Source organism: Erigeron canadensis, chromosome 5 (assembly GCF_010389155.1).
Source record: "Erigeron canadensis isolate Cc75 chromosome 5, C_canadensis_v1, whole genome shotgun sequence".
NCBI lineage: Eukaryota > Viridiplantae > Streptophyta > Magnoliopsida > Asterales > Asteraceae > Erigeron > Erigeron canadensis.
The window spans coordinates 43,211,462-43,238,618 of NC_057765.1; the positions used below are offsets into that span (position 1 = coordinate 43,211,462).

The 27,157-nt window shown below is 35.6% G+C and overlaps 3 protein-coding genes and 1 pseudogene across 3 annotated transcripts; all 4 read right to left on the reverse strand.

The window, feature by feature from the left end:
* Positions 1-883: 883 nt before the first annotated feature.
* On the reverse strand, positions 884-2,702 carry LOC122601874 (annotated as a pseudogene).
* A 7,086-nt stretch (positions 2,703-9,788) lies between these two features.
* On the reverse strand, positions 9,789-11,699 carry LOC122601875. The gene is made up of 2 exons (XM_043774609.1): positions 11,278-11,699; positions 9,789-11,139 (listed from the first exon to the last, which is right to left on the reverse strand). The coding sequence occupies exons 1-2, from the start codon at positions 11,697-11,699 to the stop codon at positions 9,789-9,791; spliced, it is 1,773 nt and encodes a 590-aa protein (XP_043630544.1).
* Positions 11,700-13,820: 2,121 nt separating this feature from the next.
* On the reverse strand, positions 13,821-16,149 carry LOC122600841. The gene has a single exon (XM_043773616.1). The coding sequence runs from the start codon at positions 16,098-16,100 to the stop codon at positions 14,094-14,096; it is 2,007 nt and encodes a 668-aa protein (XP_043629551.1). The 5' UTR covers positions 16,101-16,149; the 3' UTR covers positions 13,821-14,093.
* A 3,077-nt stretch (positions 16,150-19,226) lies between these two features.
* On the reverse strand, positions 19,227-26,548 carry LOC122599258 (ATPase family AAA domain-containing protein At1g05910). The gene is made up of 10 exons (XM_043771739.1): positions 26,112-26,548; positions 24,954-25,046; positions 23,047-24,855; positions 22,772-22,960; positions 22,472-22,614; positions 21,634-21,879; positions 21,239-21,425; positions 21,098-21,163; positions 20,755-21,004; positions 19,227-19,682 (listed from the first exon to the last, which is right to left on the reverse strand). The coding sequence occupies exons 1-10, from the start codon at positions 26,376-26,378 to the stop codon at positions 19,327-19,329; spliced, it is 3,606 nt and encodes a 1,201-aa protein (XP_043627674.1). The 5' UTR covers positions 26,379-26,548; the 3' UTR covers positions 19,227-19,326.
* Positions 26,549-27,157: the final 609 nt, after the last annotated feature.

Here is a 27,157-nt window from a genome sequence, read left to right on the forward strand (position 1 = left end):
ATTTTATTTTATGTTACCAAATTTTGAGCCATATGATTTTATGTGCTCTCTTTTAATGTGGCAACATGGGTGGGTTGAATAATAGTTTAAGACATGTTTATTGAAATGACTAATTTTTCAGCATGAGTAAGGATATGCGAGACCAGCGGTTCTACTTATATACAATACTTACCATGTTGAATATAGTTACAGAAATTAGATAATTTGTAATATAGATTAACAATTCAATGAGCTGAGTTATGTATTAACATGCACCACCATAACCCAGTTCAACCCATCCACAATTAGATTGGTCAAAAGTTGCCACCTCCACTATAACTTGTTGGAGCAGATTTTCGTATTGAAGCTTTTACCTGACAGAGGGACTATATAATATTTTGGTGAGTTGAAAAGGATATGTCAGACATATCCTGGCATCACAAAACAAATCTGTAGGATGATTAAGCACTAACTTGCCTATGTTGCACACAAGATAATTGTTAAGGTTGGTGGTATTAGTATTATTCAAACTATCTTAAGCCATTTCAAGGAGATTCAAGAATAATCTACATCTTTAAGAGACCTCATATTGACAGTCATAGAATATACAGTATAACATTACAACTAAGTTGCTATGAGTTTACTGTTTTCACCAACTCCTGACATCCTGCCCCAAAAGAGATAAACATGTATTCATGATCAAGGTCATTCTATCTACGCACCACCCATGGATTTTACTCTCTTCTATGATCACTGTTTATCAATATCCACTAAATCCAAACCAAACCAAACAGAGGTATAGTAGCCAAAAGAAGAAAACAAAACAAACAAAGCATTTCAAGGGCAGTGAAGGAAAATCTTAATTTTGAAACAGACTAATTTCATTACTTCAAACGTTCACGGTTACAAGTTGCTAATGAGAGTACTCTTTTCATATACTCATGACAAAAACAAGCATATTTATTGATAAAAACACAGCCATATTTCTACTAACTCAAAAGCTAGCTACACACTTTTCACCCGGAACACATGTAGATTGTAGAGAACCAATGTCCAGCAGGCTGTCCATCAATCACATACAACCAATTTCTGGTACAGATCTCCGGATATAGCAGCCTCCATGATACTTTCTGGACTTAATTCAGTCTTCACAGGTATATCCTCAGGATTGATCACCCCGCCTTCTTCAAGAAACAGAGTCAACAAATTCTTTGAGAACCCGCTAAGCAGAGCCACTCCCTCCTGATTGGCAGTCACTGGAGTAGAACGCGAGTCTCTGAGATTCCAAAACACAATTTCAGGAACTTTCTCATACCCATGACTCTTAAACTTCCTCTGTATCGCTTCGTAATCAGTCTCCCAATGCTTATTAGAAGCCTCATCAAACTCCATATCACTAAAAACAAACACCCTTTTCACCATCTCATCTTCACTCAGTTTCCCCTTTACAGCCACGTCCAACATCCTATCGAAAACCTTTTGAAAATTTGTGTTGTAAAACCCCAATCCATGTTTTCAATAAACTCTGCCTTTGATTTAAGATCACGCCCATTAATCAAATGCAACTGCGGGGACTCACTAAACGTAATCACATGACCCTTCCACAGCTCTGCACTGAGTTCTGAAACCAACAACCCGAGCGCCACAGCCACCTCCATGGGCTCCCCATGCATACTACCAGAAACATCACAAACCGCAATACAATTTGTCAACTTCCCCTTCTCCAACAAATCATCCACCATTCGTTTCCATTGAAGCTCAGCCACGTTACCTGCCCCAGAACTCCCACGACGCAAAGAAGCAATAATCTCATGAGGCAACAACGCCCCTGCAGCAATCTTCGCTTTACCAGACTTCACATTCTCCAAATACTCACGAAACCTCTTATTATCTCTATGCATAAAGATATCCGTATAGTTTTTCATAGCAAGAGAAGCAACTCTCTCGTAACAAATCAAACTCCATTCCTTGGCACTCATATAAACTTCAGGCAACATCAAAGCACGACGTAATGGCACGAGCACTTGTTTCCTCAACCGATTCTTAACCCTCATCACATAAGTAACCTCATCAAGCCCCTCCATATCACCATCCTTTGGATAAAGTATCTTACCGATCGATTCACACATCAACAAAGCCTTATCATACGACGAATCCACACTAGGACACCACTTGGCCGCTAAACTAATTTTTTTACTATCTCCACTATTCAATATATCGATATCCGATTTCAAACAAACAGCAAAATACAAACACACCTTATCATACAAATACTTGTAATTCATAACAGAAGCATACATATCGTTCGCCTTTCTAACCTTGGCAGATTCCTTTTCTCTCCTCAGCGCTCTCGCCTTTTGTTTCTCTTCCTCCATCCTTACCGAATTCGCCTTGACCCTTTCGTCTTGCGACACACGTTTTCTCCTATTCTTTTCTCGCTTCCGTTCTTTCTTTATTTCCCTCTTCCTCTCATTCTTTTTTTCAAGAAAATACCTCTTTCTCGCCTCACCTTTCCCTTTCGCCGTTTTCTTAGCCCGCCAAGCGCGTTTTTCGTTCTCTCGTACTTCAGGACAAACGTTTTTCGTTCTCTCGTACTTCAGGACAAGTAACAAGTCTATAAAAAATCTCTGGCAAGTCCTTAAAGTATCCGAATTCGACAATAGTCGCAAGATTATCAGCCAACGTTTTTGGATGGTTTTTATGAAGCCAAAGGGCAGCAACATAAAACCGTTCCTTATCGGACTTACCAGATCCGCGAACACCGCGGAGATTACAGATGAGTTTCAGCGTGGTGAGTGGGTCACCGCGAACACCGACGGCGTAGTAGGGACGACGTGAAAAAAGAAATCAAGACAGGGGTTTTTTGAGGACTTATATGTGGCTGACTTGTTTTCGGTCAAGCATAAGTTGCTATCTGATGTGTCGTCGTCATAGTCGTCCATGCTGGTGTCTTCTGATGACGACGACCGCCGTGATGTGTCGTCATCGTCGTCGGTGCAGGTGGCGTATCGTGATGATGACCGTGATGTGTAGTCATCTTCGTCGTCGGTGGTGGTGTATTCTGGTGATCGTGTTTGGTTTTCGAAGTTGGAGGACATTGTTAATTTCTTTTCGTGAGGGTTTATGTGAACTGAATATCGAAGCCGTGTAGGTAGGTAGGTTTGTTTATATACAACTTAATTGCTTGGTGCCCAAGTAATTTCACGAATATATTTAATTAGGTTTTCTAATAAAAAAGAGTTACTCGTAATTTAGTAAAGTAAATTAATTTAATTTAATTTTTACTCAAAATATATATATATATCTATGTATCTATATATACGAGCATGGTACCCGCGCAATGCGGCGGCGGTGATAGGGAAGGCGTTCTAGAATATTTTATGCCCAGATTATTTATAAATAAAACTTTTCCTTAACCATTAATCTTACCAAATAAAATCAAATAGATAAAGGACATCTTAATTATTAAAATGGTTATTTACTGAAATGGTACCTGGACTATCCACCATATTACTGATTTCATACCTATAACTTTAAAATTACTCTCATCATACCCCAACTTATCAATTCTCCACACGGACGATACCTGACCTGACGGGCGTCAGTTTGGCCGTTAAGTTGGGGTATAACTACGGTAAATTTTAAAGTTTTAGGTATGAAACCAGTAATATAGTGGATAGTCCATGTGTCATTTATGTAATTAACCATTATTATTATTATATTATTACTATAATTTCTTGTAAATCCTATTAATTTCTAATGGTAGTGATGTTTTTACTATTATTATTATTATGGTTGTTGTTGTTGTTATTGTTGTTTTAATTACACAAAGTATTATTTAGGAATAAATAATTTTAAAAAGTACATTGATATTTTTTATAAATATTTACTTTTATTTTATAAAAGAATACTTTATTTTTATAAAAAATATTGTAAATATTTATTAAAAAATAAATTTGTACTAAAAATGTTGTAAATAAAAAATATTATTGAAAATAAAGAAAACTTTATTTTATAAAAAATATTGTACTAAAAGTATTATTGTATTAAAGAATACTTTATTTTATAAAAAATATTGTAAATAAAAAAAGAAGATTGAAAAATATTTTTTATAAAAATAAAAACTTTGTACTAAAAATGATCTTTTATAAAAGAAAATATTATTTTATTAAAAAATAAATTTTATAAATAATAGTTTTTGAAATATTAATAGTTTTTAATAAAAAATTAAATATTTACAATAATTTTTTTATAAAAATAAAGTATTTTTTTATAAAATAATATAAATATTTAAAAAAAAATAGCAATGTATTTTGTGTAATTAAAAAAAACAAAAAGAACAACCACCATAATAATAATAATAATAATAATAATAATAATAATAATAATAATAATAATAATTACATAAATGATATCTGGACTATCCATCATATTACTGGTTTCATACCTAAAACTTTAAAATTTACGGTAGTCATACCCCAACTTAACGACCAAACTGACGCCCGTCAAGTCAGGTATCGTCCGAGTGAAAAATTGATAAGTTGGGGTATGATGAGAGTAATTTTAAAGTTATAGGTATGAAACCAGTAATATGGTGGATAGTCCAGGTACCATTTCAGTAAATAACCCTTATTAAAATTGAAAAACTGTAACTTTAATAAAAATAATTGATCTACCAACATTAATCTTAAACCGTAAATACTAAAGAAACATTAGTGACCACATTATTTGTCAAAATCAGTTTTTTGTATTAATATTAAATATTAAAAGAAAAAATTAAAAAAGGTAAGTCCAAGGGTAACTAAGTAATTTTAAAGGCAGAAAACATCTATTGTGGGGGGTTTGATTTCTTTTATTAGGTAGTAGAGATACACGCAATATACGAACTAGACATATAAGTCGTAACGGCATTAAGGAATACATGGATATAAAAGTCTAGTAAACAAATTATCCATGTCTTCCTTAATGCCGTTACGACTTATATGTCTAGTTCGTATACTGCGTAATATATGTATAATATGTTATTAGTACAATATATAAAATATGTAAAATATGTATAATATGTTATTATAGTGTAGAATATGTATATGTATGGTATGTTACTAAAATAGTCTAGTATAACAATTTCATTGTATATAGTTGAATGGATTTTATGAACATAGAGAAAATAGTGTAATTCACGTTTTAGTTTTCGGAGTGTTGTAGGCTTGTAGCTTGTAAGCATCTTAAAATATGTAATTATAATTTTTTCTCTTTATAATCGTCACTTATCATATATCAAAAGAAGCGAAAGAGTCACTTATCATATATCAAAAGAAGTGAAAGAGTCAACCAGACATTATTTCTTTATTAAACCTTTACAAATATTTTTATTGTATAATTAAAATTTTTGACATAGGGCATATTTTCGACCAACTCGCACTGGAGAATGAACAACTTTGCAACTAAACTTTTTTTAGCCCCCGACACTTAAAATTCCTTAGTAAATAGTAGTTGATTTAATTTATGCTTAAAATAATAATTAATGTACTTATACATAGCAAGTATCGTCATGGTAAAGGTAATTTTCAATGCAATTCCATATATCTATCGACTACCGTAAAGATGCAAGGCCTAAACTAGGGATGAACATTTAGACCGAAACCCGTGACCCGACCATGACCCGGACCTGCCCGACCCTCCCGTGACCCAGACGGGCCGGTTCTCGGTTCATAAAATTCGTGATTCTCGGTTCTCGGTTCGGGCCGGGTCAAAACCGAGGTTTGGCGGGTTGACCCAGTAAAACCCGTGAAAAACCTTAAGTGTTAGATAATTGGACTAAGTGTGGGCTTTTGAGTTTGGAGTTCAAAAACGTGCTGACTGCAGACATAATCAAACACATATATATGTGAATGATGTATACTGGTAAAGAAAGAAGTACGAAGGATGGAGATGATAGGAACCCAAATATAGTATTTTAGCACATAAATTTTCGTTTGATGGTGAGCAAATCTTCGATATCTATATCTGAAAAATATATATAGAGAAGATAAATATAGAGAGGAAATATAGAAGGAAGGAGATAAGACATTATAGGGAATATGATGAATTGATGACCAATGAATAGATATAACATAAAAAAGGTTTATTTTCCATGTTAAAAAAATAAAAATAATAAAGATAATTGTTAAGCCTTGAAGTGGGGTTGTATGAAAGGTGTTTGAGATGTCACATAGTACTAGATCACATGATTCTTATTTCTCTATCTTTATATCTCAAAGTTTTTGTCATTTTCTCACAAGTTTTCCCACTTTTCAAAAACCTTTTCCACTACTCAAAAAGCAACACAACCAACACATTCATCTGTTGGTCATAAGGGTTTAAAAATTGGAGAAGGAAAAAGACGAAGAACATGAAGAGAAGATGCAAACCACGATCTTTTGCATAAAAACTTGGAGTCTTGTTTGTCTGGGCAGATAAATCGCAGCAGATATTCAACGATTAGAAGATCATCGGCAACTTTTCGGGTCAAACCATAAAAACCGAACCCGACCCGGTAGAACCCGAGCCCGAACCGACCCGCCCGGGGAGTCAACGGGCCGGGTCTCGGTTTCATTTTCCATGCATTTTCGTGTCACGGGTTTACCCGGTTCGGGCCGGGTCAGGCCGGTTTTCAACTCGTGCACATCCCTAGCCTAAACTACATCAAAACAAAATTTGAGGGGTGTTATATGTATCACCTTGTACTTCTTGGTACTAAAATGTGCATAAATATTTGCCATTTTTAAAAAAAAAAAAATTTATAATTTAATTCGTTTTAATAATAGTGCACAATACATAGTTTGATTTGAAGATCTTTTAATTGATCAATTTGGTAATTTTTAATATAATTATTTTTAAATGAATTATATTCAATTTAATATCAAAATAAATCTAGAGTTACGTAACTTTTAATGAACGAAGTGAACATAAGGAAACTATTATCTTTTGTCAGAAAAACTAGAATACTCCATCTTTGTTAAAATCTTTATATATTTTAAAGACACTTGTTTAAATAACTTATGGATCAATCAAATTTTTTGATTTCTTTAAGTTGACAATTACTTTCAATTTTGACTTTTGTTGTTCTAATTACAAATTTAAAATATTGCCAACAAAAACCTTTAATTATTAGTTATATTAATATTAATATTAATAATTATAGAAAAATCTCATTAATTTCTAGTTTGTTTTTTATTTTCAATCACTAATTTACACCTTCGAGTTTTGTATAAAGAATAAATCACTAATCTAAATGGTCAAAAGTTTTGAATGTTAGGGGAGATTTTGTAATGACGACATGCACCAACAGGATAGCGGTTTTCACCATTCACGTAATCTCACCACTTTCATTTTTCTTAATCTATATCAATACAATCGTATAGTAACTTTCTGACTTGGAACGACAAATGTTTAGAAGCCCGACCTTTAATAGAAAATAAAGTTTTCGATTGTATTATTTCCATAAAATTTAGAGAGTGTTCTTTAATACACAAAGTATAAATTTTTGTGTAGGTTAATGACTGCCCTAGAGACTATTTTAGTGTTATCCTTGGAAAAATCTTTAGAAGTAAAGGCTAACTATTAAAGTGTTGCAAATATGACTGAAAGAGTAAAAAGAGTAAAAAGCCTCAGTCGTATTCGAAAGAACTTTACGGCCGATAGATGGTGGCTTCGTTGTAATAAATCGATTATTTAATTACAGATTCGATTCTGATTTCGGGCAATTTTGTGAATATATGGTGGGTTATCATAATTTTTATTAATCATCAATATGAATAAAAACAAGTCAGTAATGTATACCTATGGACTATGATGTATATGCACTCAAGATGAAACGAGATCCTTTAAGTTGTTTTTAACTTGAGGGGTCAAGTTATAAACATCTTGATCATGACTAGTCATGTTAAACAATTTGACAGAATCCATTCTCACTAAAAATAATGTAAGGATGTTACAAAATTTTATTTTATAATAACTAAATGAGTATTACACCAAATTTACTTTTACTTGTAAAACTACTCTGAATAATGTATATATGTATATCTATGTCAAGGTAGTTTTCTCTTCAAACACATAAACCTATACGATGTTAGAAAAATAAAAAAGAGGATATACAACTCAGTGTACTACACTTGTGAAAATCGTAAACAAGCCCGATAGCCGATAGGCCCATATGCCCAAAGAGCAGGTTTATAAACCAAACACAGCCAATTTTCACAGATGGTTAAAGGCCGTCCGTAGTTGTATCCATCATAGACACAACTTTATTGATTAATTCAGATCAAGAATACATAATAACGTCATTAACATATGAACAGATGGTTAAAGGCCATAATCATATCCATTTTTATTGATTAAAAGACTCATTGGAATTGAAGGATCGAATATAAATAAGTGATATAGCTAATTAGGCTTAGCTCCGTAAGCTTCACTATAATTGTTGTTATGGATCTTATAAGGGATGATTCATTTTTGTTGAATACCAGACTTTCAACACACCATTTAGGGTTTGCAACATCAACCTCAAACATTATCAACTCCCCTTTCACATGGTCACTGGTAAGATACTGTAGTTTCTTTCTTTATTTTTTTCATTGAGGCATTCCATCAAACACTTTCATTGCACTTGATACAAATATTTACAATAAGAAACATGATAATCACGAAACTACCAAAGATTATTACTAGGAAAAGATGTTAAAATCAGATCAAACTAACTAAAGAGCAGCCATGCCTTGAATTGCCACTTCAAAAATGACTTACTTTTCAATCTGTTTAAATTCATTATTATACAAGTCAATCTGTATGTACTGTAATTTTGTTTGAAATTTGATACACAATAGATTGAAGAAATAACATAGTAATCAAAGATGGATAAGAGAGTACCTTTTGTAGTAATGAAATAGGAACAGAGAGATTGTAAAACTTAGGTTTAATTATTATTGGGATGAAATTGGATTTTAATGGATGAGAAAATCAAAATAGGGGAGGAAGATGAATGTGATCACATAACACTATTTTCTGCCATTCAGGACTGGAGTTTTTTGAATTATTCAAACTATCTTAAGCCACTTCAAGGAAATTCAAGAATAATCTTCAACTTTTAAGAGATTATTCTCATACCTCAAACATTGGCAGTCATAAAATATATACATTACAATTACAATTAGAAGTTGCTATGAGTTTACTCTTTTCACCAAAATCTGACATAAAAATATTCATGGTCAAGGTCATTCTGTTGATGAAAACACAACTTTCAACAACTCAAAATCTACACTTTTTTTCCACCACAGCACCATGAGTCCAGGAGCATAAACTTCAGCAGTATGCTGATCATGCACAACCGATGGATCATGGATTCTACCCTCTTCTGTGATCACTTTTTTTTTTTATCAAAAATGTATGAATTTGCTATTTAATAAAGGAAAATCTATATGTGAAAGTGAAACAGAGAATCTTGTGAAACAGACTACTTTCATTACTCAATAGTCAATCCGTTCACGGTTACAAGTTGCTAATGAGAGTACTCTTTCATAGATTCATGACACTCTACGTACTCATAGAGACAAAAATTAGCATTGCGGAAGTCATTGGTTCAAATCCAATAGTAGGTAGAACTTATTAGATACCGCAATGTTTGGGTTCGTTTTTATTGATGTAAACACAGCCACATCTCTAGAACTCAAAAGCTAGCGACACACTTTTCACCCGAACACAAGTAGAGTAGGACTAGGGTTATAAACTTCCAGCAGCCTTTATCCATCGATGCATTGCTGGTGCAACACACATCAATCACATACAACCAGTTTCTGATACAGATCTCCGGATATAGCAGCCTCCATGGTACTTTCTGGACTTAATTTAGTCTTCACAGGTAGATCTTCAGGTTTGATCACCCCGCCTTCTTCAAGAAACAGAGTCAATAAATTCTTTGAGAACCCGCTAAGCAGAGCCACCCCCTCCTGATCGGCAGTCACTGGAGTAGAACGCGAGTCTCTAAGATTCCAAAACACAATTTCAGGAACTTTCTCATACCCAATATTCTTAAACTTCCTCTGTATCACTTTATAATCAGTCTCCCATGGATTGGCAGAAGCCTGATCAAACTCCATATCACTAAAAACAAACACCCTTTTCACCATCTCATCTTCACCCAGCTTCCCATTCAAAGCCACGTCCAACATCCTATCGAAAACCCTTTGAAAATCCGTGTTACCACCCCAATCCATTTTTCGAATAAACTCTATCTTTGACTTAAGATCACGCCCTTCAATCAAATGCAACTGCGGGTACTGACTAAACGTAATCACATGACCCTTCCATGGCTCTGCACTGAGTTCTGAAACCAACAACGCAAGCGCCACAGCCACTTCCATGGGCGTCCCATTCATACTGCCAGAAACATCACAAACCGCAATGCAATCTGTCAACTTCCCCTTCTCCAACAAATCGTTCACCATTCGTTTCCATTGAAGCTCAGCCACGTTACCCGCCCCAGAACTCCCCTGATTCAAAGACGCAATAATCTCATGAGGCAACAACGCCCCTGCAGCAATCTTCACTTTACCAGACTTCACATTCTCCAAATACTCCCGAAACCTCTTATTATCTCTATGCAAAAATATATCCGTATAGTTTTTCATAGCAAGAGAAGCAACTCTCTCGTAGCAAATCGAACTCCATTCCTTGGCACTCATATAAACTTCGGGCAGCATCAAAGCACTACGTAATGGCACGAGCACTTGTTTCCTCAACTGATTCTTAACCCTCGTCACATAAGTAACCTCATCAAGCCCTTCCATATCACCATCCTTAGGGTAAAGTATCTTACCGATGGATTCACACATCAATAAAGCCTTATCATAAGACGAATCCACACTAGGGCACCACTTAGCCGCTAAACTTATTTTCGTCTTCTGGCCACTATTCAACATATCGATATCCGATTTCAAACAAGCAGCAAAAAACAAAGACACCTGATCATACAAATACCTATAATTCATGTCAGAATTATACATATCATTCGCCTTTCTAACCTTGGCAGTTTCCTTTTCTCTCCTCAGAGCTCTCGCCCTTTGTTTCTCTTCCTCCATTCTTGCCACATTCGCCTTGACCCTTTCCTCTCTCAACACACTTTTTCTAGTTTTCATTCTCTCATTCTCACTACCACCTGGGTTCTTCCTTTCTCTCCTCTTTTCTCTCTTTGCTCTCTTCTTTTCTATCTTCTTTTGTATCTTCTTTAAGCCCTCTTTTTCTCTCTTTTTTAAAAGAAAATACCTCTTTCTCGCCTCACCTTTCCCTTTAGACAATTTCTTAGCCCGCCAAACCTGTTTTTCGTATTGTCGTACTTCAGGAAACGTAACAAGTCTATACAAAATCTCTGGCAAGTCCTTAAAGTACCCAAAATTGACAATACTTTCAACATTATTGGCTAATGTTTTCGGATGGTTATAATGAAGCCAAAGGGCAGCAATATAAAAACGTTCCTTATCGGTCTTACCTGACCCGCGAACACCACGGAGATTAAAGATGAGTTTGAGGGTGGTGAGTGGATCATGAGCCCATGCCGACTCAACACGGCTGATGACACCTAGTGACGGCGTGTCAGGGACGACGTGAAAGAAGAAATCTATACATGGGTTTTTTGATGAATTATATGTGGCTGAATTGTTCTCGGTGAAGCATAGTGAAGAGTCCATTGCTTCTTGATGGTGTGAAAATTCAAAGCCCTGATTGTTTGTTTATATATAAGTTAAACTGGTTGATGCGCACGTAATTTAATTAATTAGGTTTTTAATTGCTTGATGAGCACGTACTTTCACGAATGTGATTAGGTTTTCTTATAAAAAAAATTACTGGTAATTTACTATAGTAATTTATTTAATTAACTTTACGAACTTGTATATATATATAGTAAGTATAGTTAATTTTCTATGCAATTTCCATGTGTGGCGATAAACTTTTTGATTGCTTTGGGAGGAACTATTTTTGGATGTTTTTTACAGTAGTCTTTGACAAAAAAAACTCTTCCTTTGTATCTGGGCTTAAACAGAGTTAAAAAAATAGTCTAATTTTTATATGTGTGAAAACGTTTTAAGTATTGTGAAATTGTGACTGTAAATAAAATTTTTATGAGTTTTAGTTTAAATAACTCCATTCGGATTAAGTGGTTAACACCGGTTAAGAGTTCAATCCTCACTTATGCAAATACCTGAGATTTTTTTTAAACAGTTAGATAGATTTGGAAGCATACTCACTATCTCGGTAGAGGTAAAGTTGTCTACATCTCAACTTCCTTCATACACCATCGAAGTATTAAGACCTAAATCTGTAAAAGACGGGATTGAGTGTTACATTTATTTTTTTTCAACTTCTTTCAGTGATATAACACAGAAAAGAATGGTTAAGGCAATATACATTTAAAAAAGTATTAAATATTTGTATATAATTTAAAATGTAGATAAGCGTGCCACATTCTAAATGATTAGTATGTTTTATTATTTATAGTTCTTGAAATAAATCAAGAGGGTTAATGTCTAAACCATCATCATATTTTGAAACTTTTTCAAGATTAAAATAACGTTTTTTTAAACATTTATCATCAAAAGATTTAAACTTTGATTGTGTTGTGATTCTTAACTAGTGATCTTGATCTTGAAGAAAACTGTCCAAACTTACAAGCGGATTTTGATTGTATAGAACCAACCATCTCCATATTCTGCAACTCGAAACTATTAAAAGTATTCACCTGAACGGGAGCTGACTAGGCAATAGAATTTCTGAGGTTTGTCCATATGGATGAACTATGAACTATCGATGCACCAGTAGTGATGCGACACTCTAATCACATATAACACTAATTTCTGTCATTCAAGATTCAATATGGGAGTTTTTGAATTTATATAAAGCATCTCATTTCAATGAGATTCAAGAATATATAATGTTCATCTTAAGAGACTATATATTCACATATATACCTCAAACATTTCATATATTTATGTAGTTGGATCATAAACCTCACTGGATACAGATTGATGTTATATATTGGGTAAACAGATTGATATTTTATAATGGTCGTTGGCCGTCTTCAAACTTTAACTCTGGAAAACCGTGCCACTGAATTTCGTCTAGTTTTAACTCAACAACTCTGAAATAGACTGATTAGCTAGCCAATGAGTCTACTTTCAACGCTATGATATTGGCAGCAGCAGAGGGTTCAACATGAAATCTAATAACCTTCTGATCATATATTGTTTTAACGCAGATTATGGTCCCTCCAGCATTAGGCTCAAGATAGCACTCCTCATGGCTAACATGATCAGCTTGCATGTGAAGCATTGTTATGATTAGAAACCCGATCTTGAATAAAGATACTATCCTTGTAAGTCGTAATGAATCTTTATCCTCCCTCTGAGGAAGTCCTCAGACCTTGTTACTTTCAAAATTTCTCTTTGCAGACATTCCTATTGTAATTTTTAAGTAAGATCTGATGTGCAAATGTGTATGTTAAGAAAAGATTCGGATTGAGATATCTATAATAAATATAGAAGAAGAAAAAGTCAATACGAGGATATAAACTTTTAATTTAAGTTTCTTTAATTTCCATTAAAGATAAAACAGTTCAGACACTTGCAGCATTGAGTTTGGGAGATGAAACTTTCATAGTACCTTCAGAATTCTACTCTCTTTTGTCACTTCGTATCGGCATCATCAAACCCAAATGGAGGAATTAAGTAGCCAAAAGAACAAAGCAAAACCAATATGTACAAAGTTCCTATTTAATGCACATCTTAGCATTTCAAGGTTAGTGAAAGAAAATCTTAATGTGAAACAAACTATTCTCATTACTCAAAAGTCCCAGCTACAAGTTGCTATGAGAGTCCTCTTTTCAAGAAGTCATGACTCTATATATACTCATAGCGATAAAAACAAGCATTTGGGTTCATTTTATAGATGAAAACACAGCCATATTTCTACAACTCAAAAGCTAGCAACCTAAACACTTTTCACCTTAACACATGTAGAGGACCAACGCTATAAACTTCCAGTAGACCGTCCAACAATGCATTACTGGTGCAGTGGTGCAGCACACATCAATCACATACAACCAGTTTCTGATACAGTTCTCCGGATATAGCAGCCTCCATGGTACTTTCTGGATTTAAACCCTCGTCGCCTGTTTTTGTATCAGCACCATCACTAGTCGTCACTGGCATATCCTCAGGTTTGATCACCCCACCTTCTTCAAGAAACAGAGTCAACAAATTCTTTGAGAAACCGCTAAGCAGAGCCACTCCCTTCTGATTGGCAGTCACTGGAGTAGAAGGCGAGTCTCTAAGATTCCAAAACACAATTTCAGGCACTTTCTCATACCCACAACTCTTAAACTTCCTCTGTATCGCTTCATAATCAGTCTCCCATGGATCACTAGAAGCCTGATCAAACTCCATATCACTAAAAACAAACACCCTTTTCACCATATCATCTTCACTCAGCTTCCCATTCACAGCAACCTCCAACATCTTATCAAAAACCCTTTGAAAATTCGTGTTAAATCCCCAATCCATGTTTCGAATAAACTCTGTCTTTGATCTAAGATTACGCCCTTCAATCAAATGCAACTCCGGGGACTGACTAAACGTAATCACATGACCCTTCCACGGCTCAGCACTGAGTTCTGAAACTAGCAACCCAAGTGCCACAGACACCTCCATGGGTGTCCCAGACATACTACCAGAAACATCACAAACTGCAATACAATTTGTCAACTTTCCCTTGTTCAACAAATCATCCACCATTCGTTTCCATTGAAGCTCTGCCACAATACCTGCCCCACTCCCACGATTCAAAGAACGAATAATATCATGAGGCAACAATGCCCCTGCAGCAATCTTCGCGTCACCAGCCTTCACATTCTCCAAATACTCACGAAACCTCTTATTATCTCTATGCAAAAATATATCCGTATACTTCTTCATAGCAATAGAAGCAACTCTCTCGTAACAAACCAAACTCCATTCCTTGGCACTCATATAAACTTCGGGCAACATCAAAGCACTATGTAAAGGCACAAGTACTTCTTTCCTCAACCGATTCTTAACCTTTATCACATAAGTAACCTCATCAAGCCCTTCCAACTCCAAATCACCATTCCTGGGGTAAAGGATCTTACCGATCGATTCACACATCAATAAAGCCTTATCATACGAAGAATCCACACTAGGACACCACTTGGCCGCTAAACTAATTTTCATCTTATCACCACTATTCAACATATCAATATCCGATTTCAAACAAATAGCAAAATACAAAGACACCTTATCATGCAAATACTTATAATTCATATCAGAGTTATACATATCATTCGCCTTTCCAACCATCCTGACTTCCTTTTCTCTCCTCAACGCTTTCGCCCTTTCTTTCTCTTCTTCCATTCTCACCTTATTCGCCTCGACCCTTTCCTCCCTCGACACGCTTTCTCTCCTTTTCGCTCTCTCGGTATCCCTACCGCCTGCTTCCTTCGTTTCTTCTCTCTTCTTCTTTTTCGAAAGAAAATACCTCTTTCTCGCCACACCTCTCCCTTTCGCCATTTTCTTAGCTAACCAATCATGTTTCTGTTTTTCTCTAACATCATGTCCTTTCACAATCCTATACAAAATCTCTAACAAGTCCTTAAAGTATCCGAATTCGACGAAATTCGCAACATTATTCGCTAAGGTTTTCGGGTGATTGTGATGTAACCATAAAGCAGCAATATAAAAACATTGTTTATCAGACTTACCTGACCCGCGAACACCACGGAGGTTACATATGAGTTTCAGAGTAGTGAGTGGATCGTGAGCCCATGCTGACTGTACACGGTTGATGACGTCTTGTGGTGACGTGTCAGGGACGACGTGGAAGAAGAAATCTAGACAGGGGTTTTGTGAGGATATATATGTGGCTGAGTTGTTTTCGGTGAAGGATAAAAGAGGTTGTTGTTGTTGCCATTGATCATCATCGTCTTCGTTAAGATAGAGGTTCTTTGTATCGGTTGTTATGTCGTCAGTTGTGGCGACTGAGTTGTTTTCCGGTGACGGTGGTTGAAATTGGGAGTCCATTGTTGGAATTGACGGAGAAAAAATGGTAATGATAATACAGTAGTACTTATAAAAGTAAAGTAATTGCGTACGGCCCACGCTACTTCAGGACTTATTAATCAATCATAAAAAATGTTTGATTATTTTTTGGGTTAATATGTTTTTACACTAGACGGATGCCGGCGTGAAGCGACTGTGATGGTGGTAGCAATGAAGGTCTGGCGACGGCGGCAGTGTTGGCGGCAATGTGTGACGTTGACGGTGGTAGTGGCGTGGTGGTGAATGCAAGTTAATTGATGTAAGAGGGGTTAATATGATTCTTTTAGGATTGTAAGATTTATGTTGTAATTTATTTAATAGGTATTATAGGTAAATAATTTAAGATATTTAAATTAATGAATAAAGAAGAAAGATAATATGATATTTTAAAATCTTAATTAATTAAAAAGGATGAGATATTTTGTTTTATAAAGTAGTATAGATATAGATATATGATGACTAATTCTTTTTTAATTGATGATTAGTTAAATTAATAATACAGATCTATCGTGTAAGATGAAAATTTATATTATTATAATAATAGGTTTTTTAAAAGAATATATATACTATTAAAGGGGATGAAAACGTTGAATAGTAGCTCGCCTACATGGCGATGGAGAATTACTATTCGTTCATGTAACATCGTGTAAAATTTTGTCGAATCGCATCCCGTCTGATCTTTTTTATTATGGGTTATTTATTGGTTTTTTGCATACTCTTTTTCCTTTTGGGTTCTCAAATTGCAACTTTTTTATGTCTATATTCCGTACCACCATTATGCGTATTTTGTCACGTCGCATCCCGTTTTGGCAATCTATTACATGTTACTATTTTTTTTTCACACTTTCTTTTCGTTTGGGTTTTCAAATGGTGTATTGCAATTTTTTTTATGGTCATATCCAGTAACATTATGTACCCTTATTTGATTTTTGCATAATTTTTTCTTTGTGGTTTCAACTAATATATTGAAAACTTTCGTTAACTTTTTTCTTTATGCATATTAAATATATGTATTCGATAGTATAAACTTTTAGATACGTTATATATTTCATATAGTAAAAGTTTTAAGCTAACATATATATAGTGACACAACATAAGTAACAAAATGTAATCAAAATAATGGACACTCCATAACACTCAGATGGAAAGCTAATGTGGTTTTCTCTATAAATAAATATATATATCTTTGAAAAAAATTTATCTATGACAGAATGATTTTTAATTAGGCGGTTGAAGGTTTAACACAAGTATTCTAAAACAACACAACCAATTTTAAAATGAAAATTGAGGTTCCGCAACGCGGGACTCAGTTTATACTAGTTATCATTGATCTTTAATTTATGGGAAATGATTAATCCTCCTAAAATATTAGCCTAAAATCCTTCTAACTATTGGATGGAGAGATGTGACAAAATCAGGGGCAAAATTAGAAAATAAAATTAGTAATAACACATATCACTTTCTTATAGTTTTAGGAAAATTTTTAGACTAATTTTTTGAAAGATTTATCATTTTTCTTTATTTTATTTAATAGTAAAAGTTATCGTGCAAAGCTGTTCTGAATTTATTTTATTTTTGTCTCTTTTATAAAAAAAATTCCAGTAAATATACAGAGTAAGTTCAGTAATTTTTCATTTAACTTGACAAATATACCATTAATTAATTTATCAAAAGACACCACGAGACTTGGCGCCACTATTGTAGGCCAATAATTCCAATTGGTTCAAAAAGCACAGTAGCACAGACTGCACATATGGCTCCCCTACTTTCTTTCTTTTTTCTTTTTTTTGAAAGGAAAATTTTATTCAAACAAATCGCCAACTTACAAAAAAGTGCAGCGGCCAACATATACAAGTATACAATTACATAAGTACATTGAAAGAAGTCCAATCAATCCAGCCGATAGACTTATAACTCGATCTATTCCTAAACCACAAATAACTTGTAGTCTTGATCTCGTGGATAATCTTCTCAACATTTACCTCGACACTTTGAAATTTCTTCTCATTTCTTGCCTTCCACACGCACCAGCATGTAACATATACTATACCTTTAAAAACTCTTCTTGATTGTCTCCCCAGCCCCATAAACTTGTTTATCACGAAGATGTCAGCCATTGAAAACAAGAAGATAGGCGCCACTCTACACCAGATACTAACTTTCTGCCAGATTTCCAACGCCACCTCACACGAACAAAATAAGTGTTCAGTCGTCTCCTCCCCTGCATGACACATTATGCACTCAGTCCCTCCAAAATTACAACTTCTTGCTTTCAAGGCAGCTAAGGTTGGAATTATGTCCATCGAGACTCTCCACATGAACAAGTTACATTTTCTTGCCACCCAGTTTGATTTCTTAAAGACCGTTCTGTCGCCATCACTTCTCCAACTTTGAAGAAACTCTTTGACATTTTTAACCGAGAATATATGTTCCTTACTTCCTGTCCATTCCCACTTGTCTATCTGTTGGTTTAGAACCATTCCGCCCATTAATCTGTTCAAATTATCAAGCTCCCTCAACTCCTCATTCGATGAAGGGATCCTAGACCATAAGCAATCAGAACCAAAGACCTTTGATTCGCTGCCAAACCTTTCCATAACCACACACTTTTTTCTTTTTCAAGCTTGAACAGAAGTGGGAAAATAAACCTAAGAGGCTGATCACTGGCCCAAGCGTCCACCCAAAAACGTATCATACTCCCCGATTCACAAACCCCTTTGAACCGACTATTAAGCGTTACCCCATTGACTTTCACTTTATTTAGGCAATTCACCAATGATTTCCAAACCCCTGTGATTCCACTGATTACTGGTAAAGATTCCCAACACCTCCTTGTATTATGAATGGAGTCGATCACAGCCTTTCATACTACTCCATTTTCAGTTTTATATCTCCACACCCACTTGGACAACAGGGCAACATTTGAGTCCTTGAGTTTACATAAGCCACAACTAAAATAGTGTTGCTAGATTTTAGGTTTTGGATTTCGTTTTTCATTCAGTTCGACTGTTCGAGTGTTACATGTACACGGAACTAAATTATATGCTGTTGCAAACATGATGTAGTCTTCACAGATAATAAAATAAAAAAAAAAGAAAAAAAAAAGACTCACCTCCTAAAGTAGATTCGAATTATATTCTACCCAAATGAATATTTCGTTAAAAGCCAAACAAAATCTATCCGCAAAAGGAAAGAAAAATGGTTCCCTTCAAAAATTAGCCTCAGTTTCAGCAAACTTCAACAAAAAGTTGGAAACTAAAGGCTTGAGATTATCCTGTTCAACATTTTTTAACTCAAAAACACCTTTAACGATACGCGTATACAGCCTTTCTAGCTGTGGAATTCCATAATCAGATGTTCGTTCCAATAAGAGCTTCTTAGCAGAATCGATTTTGCCATCACTCTCCACATCTGGCATAATAACATCTTGTGATTTTGACTCGCTAACCTCGGTGGGGTTAGTGTCAACCTCGATACAACCAGGTGGTGATCTCACGGGGTTTGGATCATTTAGATCATCAACAACTGGTTCTTGAGGCTGAGACTCTTCATCAGCTGTTGAAGCTGAAAATCCCAAACATCATAAATTACAGACCTTTCTAGTATATGTGGAGAAATAGAAGTTAAAACTTTAGATTAATGGAACAAGGCTTAAAAAACCACTAAAAATAATAAAATACATATTTACTCCCATCTACAATAATTGATAAAAATATACAGTAAATCTTTTGTCATATTATTACTCCCTGCATCCGATAACCAGTCTGATATTTCCTTTTGTACGTTCAAGATTCAGGTGAGTAATACTTCCCTCGGAAAGCTTGACAGTAGTGACTAACCCTTAGTTATATTCATACAAATTGTCAAAAACAAATTTGGCATATAACACTTGAGAGACCAAAGCCAGCTGTAGTTACACAAGTAGAGTATTAATCATAATAGAGCAATTATGCTCCTTATTTGGTAGGATAGTGATGTTTGAGATTCCTTCATAGAGCAATCATGTTCATTATCTGGTACGAATGGTGATGTATGAGAGTGTATGGCTTTCCTTCTAAACTAAAGTGGCAATTTCAAGCTGCTTACTAAATATGGGCTAGCTTTAGTGGCATTTGTTTTGTGGTAAAACAGAAAGAAGTTAAACGTGGCTAAAAGATAGAACGGCACAAAAGTCACCTCAAGAGTTCTCAAAAGCTTAGAAACCTTCCTACCGATGCGGACTTCCAACAGCATGCAAGTATAGGTGCAGAAAAGGGTAAGTGACGTGGTGATTTTACGTACACATGTAAAATGATTGTAATCTTTCTGCCTTGGTTCGCATAAGAAAGATGAACTAGCAGCACCCGTGTTCTCCACATAAAAGAACTCAACGATGCCACAATGAACAAAAAAAGGTTTTCAAAGGTCAGCCTGACTTGACCCGTATTAAAGTTTACCCATCTTGACCAGCTAAAGCTAGCTTTGCCTGACCAGTTCACTTTGATACCTTTACTACATTACATTTAGCAATAGATTATGAAATAAGCCTGCTGTCATCGAGTGACACTATGATTTGATTACCGGGTGCAAGTGTTCTTAGCTCCTAATACGATCAGCAATATCATGATTTAGATATGTAGGATGAGAATGTGTGAACCTGTATGTGAAGGATCGGCGCTCTTCTTGGGCCGTTTTAGCGCTTCATAGCTTTGATCTAAATTAACTTCTGGCTGGACATGACGAAGACGTGCACTGGCTCTAGTCATAGTAGCTGTTTGAACGACGGGAACATTCTGGAAAGTAGAACCAGCAATATCTTCAGGCAGAGTCAATGGACCACCGTTTTCAGCAATCTTATCACAGAATGCAACCAATGCTGGGTCCATTTGGGATAGCATCCCATGCACCTACAGAGAAAACAAAAAATACTTCATGAAATCATATATTTTTATTAAAAAAAAAGTGGTTTAAATAAAACTTTACAGTAAGAAATTACATACTGAATCTCGAAGTTCATAAGCTCTACTGACAATCCTAGCTCCGTTGTAATCATCCCTATTATATATCTGCATGAACAATAAAAATCATTTCAAGGGGTTGAAAATGTTAAACGTGTACGCTTGAGCAACAAGCTGATATACCTTCGCATTTGCTAAAATGAGATCAAAGTCTGCTAAGAATGCCTTGCATGTTATGTACTTTCCACCATCAACACGCTGCAGAAGTGTAGCCATGTCCATTGGGTTCTGTATAACTGTATGATAATTTGGAGCATCTTCATCCAGCACGGGGTAATGAAAAGCACTGAAGCGTTTGTCATATAAAACCCTGCACCGCAGTAAACAGACCTAGTGATAAGTAGGCCTCTGATATTACCCACAAGGCCAGTACTCCAAGTTAATATTAACACAACAGTAAATGATCATTTAAAATTGCATTAGTGTTATTGACAATAATCGATCTAGTATTTAGCATCAAGTATTGTAAACAATGGCTACAAAAAAAAAGTATTTCACTGCATATATGAAAAACCTACCGATTGCAAACATCGCGGAGACACATTCTTAATCTACGGAGGGCATGACCCTCTGCTTCGGCTTTAGCTATAAGTTCAGAGACCTTTGGACCAGTGTCTACTTTGGGCGCTTTGCTGAGTTCAGGAACAGCAACTGACTTTTGGGACTTCTTTGCAGCTCCCTCCGATGGTATTGACAACACAGCTTCAATCAGACGGTCAAAAAACATACTTCTATCTTCCATTAATGGTTTGTCCATCTGATAACTGCAATAGGTAGATATATAAATTTTCTATTACATAAAATGAAGAACTTGTGCTTTATAAACTGATTTTATGGTGACTTGGTGAGCGTATAAACTAATGGCAGTCACAAACATTTAAAATGTGATTACATATAACATCAAACATATGACATGCCCTATGCCAACGCAAACCACAAGTTAGACATTATAGTACAACATTTCAATTTAAATAGCTGAGGGTAAACAGGTTACATATACACAGTTTAAGTTAACCAAAATAAAATAAAGTCTCCCACCCATATTAACGAGAAAACATAATTCTTTCTTCAAAGTATAATGATGCAAATTGCTTGTGTTTCAGGCGTTTATGAATTAAGGATAACTAACAAGAAACATCATCCTTCACACATGAAATTATTGAATATAATGAGAAAAATGTTATTCTTATTTGAAAATATTTTCCCATGTATGAAGCGGAAACTTTAGACTGCAGCTCAACTTAATCATGAGATAGTAATTGAAATATCAAAACCACATCTCACATCAGACAAATGCTTTGGACAAGTAAGAACAAGGAACTTTGCAAAGGGAACAAAATAAGTAAGCAAACATACATGTTACGAGAAGAGAACACAGAAGATGTATCCCCATCAAGCTCATCAAGCGGAATTGACGATGTTCCAAGAAGCAAAATGGGGGAATCTGATGGCAATTCCAACAATAACGTCAGCAGCACGGCCCTAAGTTGCTCATGAGCCTGAATTCACAAGCAGTATACCAGATAAGATGGAGAAGAATACTCATATTCCCAGCTTAAAACAGAATAATGCCAATCCTAGTTAAACAGTACTTTGTATTTGTGATATAGCAGTACAAAATCAGCTATGAAAGAATGTGTGGATATGTGCACCTACATTTTCCCACCAAAGATGGAATTGAGGTAAATACAGTATTGAGGGCGTAGTTCTCCTAGCTTCAGCAAATACATGAACCAAAGCTTCCTCTGGTATCTTAGCACTGGGATCAGACAGAAGAGAAGAAAGTCCAAGAGAATGGACAGGAAACTTTTCTAGTTCATGTAAAATAGCAGGTCCCAAGTGATCCTGAAAATAAACTTGTAAATTCACTTATCAAATTACATTTTGATGGTAACTGAAATATAAACATCTGAATAGAAGAAAATGGTTACCAGCCCAGCACCCTCCAGGCCACACAGCAAAAGCCGAGGTCTGTAAACAAGAGGAAGAGCAAAACCACAAACAAGCATGGAAAATTTCTTGGACTCGGTGGAAATTTCAAGAGCAGGAAAAATATCGGATATAACACTCATGGCCTTCTTAAGATGTCTTTGTAGACAGGGTGCAACAACGGGAGACAATGGTCGAGAATGAACAATTGAGCCTCTATGAGCAGCCGGAGTGATTGTTGACATGGCCTCCATAAAATGCTTCTTTTCCACTTCTACTGATTCAACATCTATGAGAAACTTATCATCACTAGTGTAAACCTGAGGATATCTTTCACGGAAAGCACGAATCGCAGCTTCAGTGCAGAGAGCTTTTAGATCAGCACCACAGTAACCCACACAACTAGCAGCGAGTTCCAACTTCAGCTCCTTCACAGGGGGGCGTTTCCATTTCCGAGTGTGAATGTCTAATATTTCAGCACGGGCATCAAAACCAGGCAACTGAAAAGTAAATTCACGATCAAATCTTCCAGGACGCCTTAGTGCTCCATCAATGGCATCAATCCTATTTGTTGCCCCAATCAAAACCACCTGCCCTCGTGAATCAAGACCGTCCATCAAGGCAAGCAGCGTTGAAACAATAGAATTATGTATCTGCTCCTGTTTGCTTGATCTGACAGGAGCAAGCCCATCTATCTCATCAAAAAATATTATTGATGGCTGATTCCTTTGAGCTTCTTCAAAAAGCATCTTCAATTGTCTTTCAGCCTCGCCTACCCATTTGCTAAGCACATCAGCACCCTTCCTCATATAGAAACTGACTTTCTGCCCAGCCTTGGAAGCAGCACAAGCTAATGCTCGTGCAATGAGTGTTTTTCCGGTGCCAGGGGGACCACATAACAACACTCCCCTTGGAGGGGTAATGTGGTAACTAGCAAAAAAATCAGGATAGAGTAGCGGGAAAAAGACCATTTCTTTTAAAGCATCAATATAGCCTGAAAGCCCACCAATGTCATCAAAACTAACACTATCATCAACCTGTAAAGGTTGAATGTCAGCCCCTCCCTTGGAACTGGGCCCGGCGGTTTGAACACCTGAAGCTAGGCTAGCCAAAACATCACCCTGATGACCCCAACCTGATGCAGCAATATTTAATCCCCATGAGGATGCCCCATGCAAATCGGGCCCCCCTCCTAAAAGCCATGGTGGTGCACCAGACCTGTTTGCGCCTCTTGACCAAGGCATAGGCATTGCTTGGTCCAGCTCATCCACAAGAAGAGAATCGTCAGAATCTTCTGCTCGTGATATACGATGACGTTTATGAACCCGAGATCCACCTCTTCTGACATCCCTACCATGCTTTGTCCCTACTCCTTGTTGAAGTACTCTTCTAGGAGATCTTGGTCTTTGCATTCCCTGCTCATGAGATAGCCTCCGAACTTCTGCCCGATTTCTAAGATCATATCGCCTCCTGCCATCCTGCTCTTCTTCACCATCTTCGTCATCACCATCTTCATCATCTCCATCTTCATCTTCATCTTCACCCTCACCTTCATCGTCTCCATCACCCTCAGCACCACCCTCCTCGCTCTCGACATCATCTGCATCATTATCCTCCATTTCATTGCCATTTTCTGGTCCATTAGTTTCCTCAGAATTATCCCGTTCATCTTCAGATTCATCAATTATTTGCCTTCTTGAACCTGCATTAGAACGACGAGGCCGGAGGCCGGAGCGACGAGGTGTTAATGCTTCATGTGAGGATCCTCCATGCCGAGGCAACTTCTCTTTATGCCTCCTAGCTTTGAGCTCCTGAACAAAAAAACAGAGAGAGAAATGTTCATTCCTCAAATTGGATGTTAACTGCTTACGTAACCTATATTACCTTACAGGCCAGATCAATAACTCACCATTAGATCAATATCCTCGCCTCCAGTACTGTAGCCATCATGATTTATAAGTTTCCGTTTTCTTGTAGAACGCCGAAGATTCTCCATAGCAGACTGCAATAATACTAGGAACATGTTACAAAATAGTGAAGAAGCACGAATAATAGTTTATGGGCTCTTGTAATCATGCATTGGCTCTTAGATCCACATGTACTAGGTACGGCAGTCAATGAAATTGAAAGATATTCCCAAAATCAATATAGGTAATGAGGTATATCTACTATGGAACAGCTTAAGCAATATGATTAAAAGACGTCATATCTCAAGCGCAGGCCTCTTTTTAGTAAAATTTAATAACAAATCCTTTGATTTCTATTACATATCAGACGTATAACACCTAGAGAACTGAACTCATAAAGTAACAATTATATTTATAGACGCACTATGCCACCGTATGAAGGCAGGTAAATATAAAGGTTCTTAACATTCACCCTTGGGCCTTGGTACTTATGGCATGTGCGACGACCCATCAAGCTTTAGGATGTCGGTTCTACTCCTATGGTGGACACTCAATATATATGGAGGATATTGTGTAGATTGATGTTCTTGCATTTCTAAAAAAGGTTATTGACACTCGAGTTTTGTTATCTATATTAGCTAACTTGTAACAATACTAAGCATAAAGATTTTGAACAATAAGAGATGATGGGCAACAACAGAGTCCGAGCAGAATAGCTAATCATAACTCTCATAGTCAACAGATTTACCAGGTGTCGATTTGTAATTTTACAGATAAACTCTCTCCATTACTAGCTAAGGTTACAATAAGATTAACATTATAACCTTCTAAGAAACACTCTCCTTCCCCCAAAGAAAATAAAAACAAAGAATATTCAAAATGTGGTGGTTTCGGTCTACCTATAGGTACCATACTTTTGTATGCTTCAAACTACTTTCACTTTTGCAATGTGACAACACTAGATTTTTCCGCATATATAATTTAGTCATATATATCACTTTTCTTCAACATAACACACACTTAGTACTACATGCACACTACACTAGTGTCTATATATCAAAATTATACACATGCATATCATCCAATTTAGATACAATAACGAAAACCTAAAAATACTTATAAAACTAGATACATATAAGCGAAACGAAAGCGAGAATTACATCGTTTTCGCGACGTTTGTTGTGATTTTGTTTATTAAATTGCTTAGCAATAGTAGCAGCTGCTGGTCTGGATTTAGACTTATTATTATTCTTTTTAATTTTTTTAGGGAAATGTTGATACATAATACTATATCGACTGTATGTTTTCGGCTTTTTTCGAATCCTTTCGCTTGTTCGGACCGGCCGAGGAGAGGTTACTGCATCAACATCCACGTCACCTTCTTCTGCTCCTCCTCCTGTATCTTTCCCTGATTGCCTTGAAACCATTTTTTATTTTTACTTATTAATTTAATCTTATATCATTTGTAAAAAATGTTGAAAGGAGATTAAATTATATTATTTTATTCATAGGAGATGATGGAGGAGTGAGGGGGTTTATTATAGGGTTTGGGAATTTTGATTTCTGGGTTTGTGACAAGGGTTCTTATTTATTTTGGTTTTTTCTTCTCTTCTCTATTCTTTTATGAAGTTTGTAGTGATTATTGGAATTGGTCCTCCAACTTATTTCCATGTGTATCTATGGTACCCGGTAACGGAATGAATCAAACAACCAATAGATGTGTATTTATTTTGGTTTTTTCTTCTCTTTTTCTATTCTTTTATGAAGTTTTTAAGTACAGTATCATAAGTTCATAACACTCAATGACCACCAAATTGCTACTAAGTTAAATCGATAGATGTGCATTATATGATCTTATCTTAAAGGTAAGCATCCTACACTCGATATTTCAACATTCATCCAATAAAATCTTTATAAGAAAATAACGTGATAATAGAAGAAATAAATATAACAGTCGAATATTTACTTCATCGCGAAGAAGAGAACAAACCAGTTATGTAATGAAGAGATTTTTTTATGTAAAAAATAAAAAGTTAAAAACCGAAAGTTTGTTAAAAAAGTTTAGACGAAGAAATTATATATATATTATATATATATATATATATTCTATTATATATTATATATATATATTTATATATTCATATTGAGAATGTTTCACACAAATTTACTAGACATGGATATTATAAATCATTTACCAAATGAAATA